General features: G+C 37.8%; 1 gene segment (V, D, J or C); it reads right to left on the bottom strand.

Annotated features, from left to right (window-relative positions):
• Positions 1-7290: 7290 nt before the first annotated feature.
• LOC132869455 (immunoglobulin heavy variable 1-46-like) lies at positions 7291-7784 on the bottom strand. The segment is given in 2 exon segments: positions 7291-7601; positions 7700-7784. Coding segments are annotated over 2 exon segments (354 nt in total).

Below are 7784 nucleotides of genomic sequence, written 5' to 3' on the forward strand. Positions count from 1 at the left end.
TTCAAAGAATTCAAATCAGGGGCGATTCTAGCATCTGATCTTTGGGGGTGCTTAGCCCCCAGAGCTGACAGAGGCACCTGGCTTGAACGACAGTGTTTCCACATTTATTACGCATTTAGACTAGACTTAACTAGACAAGAAGACTAGACTAGACTTATGCAATGTTTTAACAGAAGCTGACCCAATAAACTATGATATCTACACATTTACAACCACTGACACAAATATTTACGTTATATTTTTAACTAAACAAGACCTACTACTGCATTTGTAATGTTGGAGCTATTCATTTTGAACAGTGGTAATTGTTAATTAATGTGTTATTGTGTATTGTGTAATAATAGTGTGTATTATTATGATTTTACATTAGTTTACATTAGTTTATATTTTTTGTTATATTTGTTATATTTTGGTCGTGTTCTTTTGATAGTCATTTGTTTAATTGTTTGCTTCGTGCATGTACGTTTCAGTGTCTGTTTTGATTAATTTGCTAATTATTATGATGTTATTTATGATAAATATATAAATATAAATATATAAATGATAAGCAAACGTAAACGCTATGTTACATTAAATAAAATTGACTAACACACGGTGGTCTAGCACCGTAGCACTTGTACAGCTCTGCACAAAAGTATCTCGATATGGATGATAAATGTCGTTTTTATCATTCTGTTCATAGACCAGGGAACATCAATATTGCATTATGCATATTATTGTGTTGTGTTTAACAATTGTAACTCCAGTCCGTACCTTCACATCTCGCTATGCCAGTAATACTCAGGTGCTACTTCGAGTTCCTCATCGGCGTGGAATCCAGTTAAAAAAAAAACACCATGTCGTAGCAAGCACTCGCGCGGACAGGCAACCCAATCAGAGGGGACACAAGGAGGAGAGGGATTTTACTGCTCATAGAACTATCACGTATTCAAGAACACACACACGCCTGCACACACATTTATTGTGCAGTGCACAAGGGCACTTATTTCTGAAAATTACATCCAAAAGCAGTGTTTTTGAGGGTGCTGAGCTAGTGGGTGCTGAGCTCGTTTTTGGGGGTGCTTAAAATAGGCTAAACACGCCCCTGATTCAAATGATTCCTGTTGCTGTAAATGAACATAAACTGCAGGTGTGTTGTTGAGCTGAATGTCTCAGCATAAATGGTTCAAACGCAGGATTTCATTTGCATGTCAAGCCCACTGGAGACGTAAAAAGATTCACAGAGGAACAGCCATGAAGATAAAAAATTGACAGTAAAACTCCAGCTGTGTTTCCTGCTGTCAAGTCCATAACTGTTCTTTACTCATTAGATCTCATGTCCTTTTAGTGCATCACTGTGTATCACTGTAACACCCAGAAGAACATGAAGTTTTCTGATCACTGATCATCACTGAACAACACAAACTTTACAGATTTCATTTTTCAGCTGTGTCTCTCATCCAGATTATCCGAGAGAAACTGAATGGAGTTCCAGAAAAAATTCAGTTCACAAATCATCACTGACTCATTCAGTCAGGAGCTCATGCCAACTTGTCTATTGTTAAAGCATTGCCAGGTCTATAATATGAAGTTCCACGGGCTGATTTTGCATGTGCCGAGGATGAGAGCGATGACACATTTTACAGTTTGTCAGTTCAGTTTAGTGGTTGTTTTTAATAATTGGTGAACATGCAAGTGACCTTCAAAGTTCTTGTAATTTCGTAATTTCCTTCATTTTCGAGATGGTTGTTAATTATTAATGAACATATTTGATAGAATGAAGAAATGTTTTTAGTCACTGTCTATTTCAGTGTTTATAATATTGTTGAAGGTGTCTGAATTGATATGTTGAGTGTGTTACTGTTGTTATTGAGACGATGTCTCTGCTCCTAATCCTGAGAGATAAGACTTGTCTTTTCTCATTTCAGAAAAAAAGCAAGTTTCATGAGTTTAACCTCAGGAGAAGTGAGATACTGCCCTCTATAGGTGCAGAAACATTTACACATTTATTTTCACTGTTCATGAAATATTCTGTGAAATGAATGAAAGGTTCAATCTGACGAATCTTTTATAATTTGAATACAGTTCTTTGATTAAAACTTCATTCCAATGAAATTTATTTAAAACATGGGGAGGAGATTCATCTGATGGAGAATGTGTGGCTTTTAATGGAATAGAAGCCTCTTTATCAAATGCTATAATTTTCAATCAAATTTGAAAGTATCAGTGAAACAGGATTGATAAGTTTTGTATCTTGTGGACATTCTGTTATACTGTACACTGTATGAGGTGTTTTTGTACAGGGATGTTGATTTGTCTCACTGTGGATCACGAGGGCAGTAATACACAGCTGTGTCTTCAGTCTGCATGTTCTGCCCTGTTAATGTTACTGTGCTGCTGGACATGTCTCTGAAATGGATCTTGCTCTTGAGTGAATCTTTGCTGCCGGTATCACTGGAGCTGCAGTACCAGCCAATCCATTCCAGCGCGTGTCCTGATGCCTGTCATATCCAGTTAGTACAGGAACTTGTGGCTGAGTATCCAGTGATCTTACAGGGGACTGAAAATGATTCTCCAGGCTTAACCACCATGACTGCAAGCTGAACCAGTTCAATACATTTAATTCCTGTGAACAACAAACAATTATTCAGGTGCCTTCTTTCTAAAGGAAATATATCCACAATTATCTGTTTCTCTCCAAAATTCTCCATATACTTACCAGATGCAGCTGTTAACAGCAGGAGTAGAAATGTTGAGACCATGATGTGAGTGGAACCTGAACCTGGAACCTCACTTCTCTTGAGTGCACCTCAAATATTTTACAGGGGGTTTGATTTGCATGACAGTGTTGAGGCTTTCATAAAGGCACAGCAGGCTTAGAGACATGAGGCATTTCCTGCAAATGGAAAAACACGTACACATTCACAAAATATAAGAGTTCCTGACTATTTACTGACTAATTCACCAAACAGTGTGGATTCTGCAGCCTGGTTCAATGAGACACTGATGTAATCGATCTGTAAGGTCTTAGCTTCATAACAATGTTGTGTTTAGAGTTTATGACTTTAATGTAAATCCCAGGAGAACGTGTTCTCATATCTATTCCACTCTCTCAGTCCTTCGAAGCTCAGCATGTTGGGTAGATGTTGTGTGAATAGAGAAATAGCGCCCCTCACAGGCCTTAAAGCTGAAAGAAAAACATCATGTTCAGACCTTTCTAATGTGGCTGCAGGATAAATATACAGGAGACACTACAAGACCAAAGGTGGAGGAAACTTTCTAAATTTGACTGTTTGTCAAAAAAGGAAAATAATTTGCACTTTTCCTGATGAGAATCAGTTGCATTATTTTTCTCTGGCTGTTCAATAGCTTCTTGATGGCAGAGAATAGATTTATGGATGATTTACTCAACCTTCCTTTTTCTCCAGAATGCCTTTGGAGGAGAAACTAAAAGTCAGTGGACTAATGACACATTTTCTGATCAAATACAAATTACACAAACGGACAGACAACAAAACTGCACTTTTAGTGTTTTGTTGTAATAATTTACTCCACATTATTTGGATGATGCAATGGATCTAAAAATAGCACAAACTATTCAAACTTACTTTCTTGCAATGGAAAGAAAATTATGACTGAGGCAGATGTCACTGCCAGGATTCATCGGGCTCAAGTTTTGAAAGAATGGTTCAGGGAGAATAAGACATCATTTTTACACATGAATTGGCCACCACAGAGTCCAGACCTCAACCTCATTGAGAATCTTCGGGATGTTCTGGATAAAGCTTTGTGCAGTGTTCAGACTCTACCATCAAATGAAGATTTAAGTATAATTGTACGGTAAACTTGGTGCTGTCCGCCTGTACTGCACATCAGTGTGTGTGTGTGTGTGTGTGTGTGTGTGTGTGTGTGTGTGTGTGTGTCTGTGTGTTGGGGATACCTGTTATGTTTTTCTACATACCTCTTATGTTTATATACTTACCTGGACCTAAACACCCTCTGCCTTGCCAATGCACCTGTGATGTGAGTGGTACTGTGAAACCCTTCCTGCCGACGCACATTGGTGGCACGAATCACAGATTTAATTAGTACACTCACAGGTGCCTGGCAGACAGAGTGTGAGTAGGACACAGTTTTCAACCACATAGCGTTTTCTCTTAGTTTGTACCTTTCTGTTACTTTATTCGTTGCAGTCATTGAAAGTCAACCGGACTGTGGAAAATGAATAGTAAGAACATTTAACTTTATTTCACTCTCCGTGCGTGCTTACTTTGGAATGCACGTCTGAAAAATCCCACACTCTGCCTCATGTGGCCATGGAAATGTTTGGTGGAAAATGGCCACTACAGGTAGAATATCAGTGTAATTACTTTCCTGTGTATTTAATAATGTCTCTCTGATTTCCTTAGGAGACTGATCCTGAGGATGATGTGGTCTGAGGAGTATCTGTGGGGATCTTAACAGTCTACGAAGATGGTGGTGCCACCACACCAACAACTGTCCAAGATTTTGCTCTGGCCTTGGAAGGGGCCATTGTGCTGCATGAAATCCCAGATCTCCCCACTGCGTTTGCATACCTTTTTGGACTGCTCTATGCAATGAACATCGACTACCCAAAGTCAGTGAGGTACACTTTTGAAGCTATTCAGTCCATATTCTTTGAGCTTGGGTCTGGATACTCACAGCGCATCAAGTCGCTGAAAGCAAAGCTTGTGCACTAAACTTGTGTACATTTCTAGTCTTGCACTAGACTTTTTTGGACGTTTCTAGACGTGTTCTTTGGTCTTTGGTCATGTCGGTTTGGTTCAAAAGATGTGCATATATTTGAGCAGTTCTGTTCATTGTGGTAAAATTAGTAATGACCTGTCGGGCTTCAGATGGTGGCTCTAAGATTTTTATTTAGTTTACTTTTTTTTGGATGGAACACTTTATTACAAATTTTGCATGCATTTCTTGAATGATTTAAGGCTTTTAAAAGTATAGTGTCTGTAATCCAGGTATTAACACTGACACTCAGGTGTAAAGGTTAACTTGATTTAAAGCTCAGGTAAAGGTTAACAAAGGTTTTTACTTCTTTGTCGTAAAATTGAAATGTGAGATTGACACATAGCAGTCACAGTTGGTTTATTTTGTCAAGTGCAAGTAGCTGATGCAGCCTGAGCACTTGTTTCTGTGATGCAGCCTGAGCACTTTTTTATCGTGATGTAGAATTTCAGTTTATTCCAGAACACTTTATACTTTTAAAGGCCTTAATCATTCAACACATTTTTGCAAAATTTCAAATCATAGTGTGTAGTCCATATATTAACACTGACACTCAGCTGTGAAGGTTAACTTGATTTGAATACTCAGGTAAAGGTTTAAGTTTTTTTTTTTAGTTTTTTGTCGTAAAATTGAATTTTGAAATTGACACAGCAGTCACAGTTAGTTTATTTTGTCAAGTGCAAGTAGCTGATGGAGCCTGAGCACTTGTTTATGATGCAGCCTGAGCCCCTTTTTTATTGTGGTACAAATGTCAGTTTACTCCAGAACACTTGTGAAAGACTCATTCAACAAATGTGTTCAAAATTTCAAATTATAGTCTGTAATCCAACTTGACTTTAATGTTCAGGTAAATTTCAACAAAGGTCTTTAGTTCTTCATTCTAAAATTGAAATGTGAGATTGACATGTAGCAATCTGTCTGGAAGTGGATCACTTTTTTCCTGCACATTGCAGAATTCTTTTTCATTTGCAAGAGACACAGTCTTACAAATAAAAGTGTTTTCCTTTGACAATTATTTGTAAGTGTCTTTTTTGCGCCAGTGATTTATTGTATGTTTTAAGGTACAGGTAACTTGAAAAAAACATCATATGAAATGTAGAAATACATGTTACTATAGCAAACATTTATTTGTTATTATAAGAAGAGTAACCTAATTTGGGTAACAGCAAAAATACGTTGGTTGAAATCAAATGTAAACTCAAATTTTCTAGGCAACATGATGCAAGAGAATTTTGAATTGAGATGGTCAACAACAAGTAGTACGTTGGCTGAACTCAAATTTAAACTCAGAAATCCTTGTTGACTTAACAAGGATCTTTGTTGACTTAAGAAGGATTTTCTTGTTTAATTTGAGTTCAACCAACTTACCTTTTGTTGTTGACCATCTCAACACAAAATTCTCTTGCATCATGTTGCCTAGAAAATTTAAGTTGAGATGGTCACTTTTTTTTTTACAGTGCACGCAATATATGCTACACATTTATTGTCATTGTAGTAAATGAATGAATTTGATAAAGCACTCACAGGAAGCAGCTGCCAGCAGGAGCAGTCGAGATGGAGAGAACAAGGTGTGTGTTGTTTGTACTGGGGTCTTCTCTGTTCTCCAACGTTTAACAGAGACCATCAGACCACATAAATAGAGCGATATCCAGCCTTGGCGTTTGTATTTGCTTTTCTGCTGATGATGGGAGGAGAACGGATTTAAAATTTAATTAAATCATGAGGAAGAGATTCATCGAATGGAAAATGTGTGGCTTTTTAATGGAACAAATCTTTTCCATAACAGAAAGTTCTTTACCAACTTCAATACCAGATCAATAATAGAGGGAATTATACATACAGAGAACCTTGCAACAAGGATTATATACTATATTTAGGGTGATAATTATTATCTGTGCTTGAGGACATAAATTCCCCTCCTGCCCATGTCTGCATTTATTTTTATTTTATAATATTTTCTCACAAACTCTGTTAGTTCTTTTTCCCACAATATAAATACATTATGCCTTGAAACCACAGTGACGTGAACAAGGATGAAGCAGAAACGTGTCAAGCAGCATCACATGAGCTCCCAATACACTGCCATGTTCATTTTTCTGGTCTTTTGTGGCTCCCACAAGCTTCATATCTGACCACATGCTCCTGAGACTTTATTAGAGCTGATTCCCCTCCTGATGCACACCTCAAAATTGGACTTTTCTGACAATTCTTTCTTTCTTTCTTTCTTTCTTTCTTTCTTTCTTTCTTTCTTTCTTTCTTTCTTTCTTTCTTTCTTTTTCTTTCTTTCTTTTTAAATGAAACATATTTCCAGACACATTGTTGGACATCAGTCTTCTCTCAGTCATTTTAACCTCAACATGTGGGGCAGATGTTGTCAAAGTAGAGAAAGAGCACCTCTCAGAGGACTTGAAGCAAAATGAAAAGCAGAATTTTCATGAAGATGTTCATGATAAATGACTCTGGGGTTCAGTTTCCTGCTGAGGGAATATTTACAGCTCATGAGGATGTGCTTGTGTAAGTTTTTGTACAGCTCTGGAGTCTGTTGTATCAGTGTGAGTCTCGTGCACAATAATAAACAGCCGTGTCTTCAGCTTTCAGACTCTTCACTTCGAGGTACAGCATGTTTTTATTGGTGTCTTTAGTGATGGAGAACTGGCCCTGCAGAGACTGAGCAAATGTCGTGCTAGTGCCAGTGTCAATGTAGCCGATCCACTCCAGTCCTTTTCCTGGTTTCTGACGGATCCAGTGCATGTAGTAGCTGCCCATTGAGAATCCGGAGACAGTACAGGACAGAGTGACTGACTCTCCAGGTTTCTTCACCACAGAAGCAGAGGAGGTCAGGGACTGTCCATAAGAATCTGGAAGAGAAGAGTATAACTCGGTAATGTTATCATGTTTATCAGGACTGAATGGCTCTTTTTCCTCCCAATAATCTCATGAAAAATCTGAAACTTACATGAAATGAGTCCAAATAAAATACACTGTCCTAAAATCATCATTCTCTGAGTTCTGCTTCAGCCAGATTGAAAGTTTATGGGAGT

Source organism: Neoarius graeffei, chromosome 20 (assembly GCF_027579695.1).
Source record: "Neoarius graeffei isolate fNeoGra1 chromosome 20, fNeoGra1.pri, whole genome shotgun sequence".
Lineage (NCBI taxonomy): Eukaryota > Metazoa > Chordata > Actinopteri > Siluriformes > Ariidae > Neoarius > Neoarius graeffei.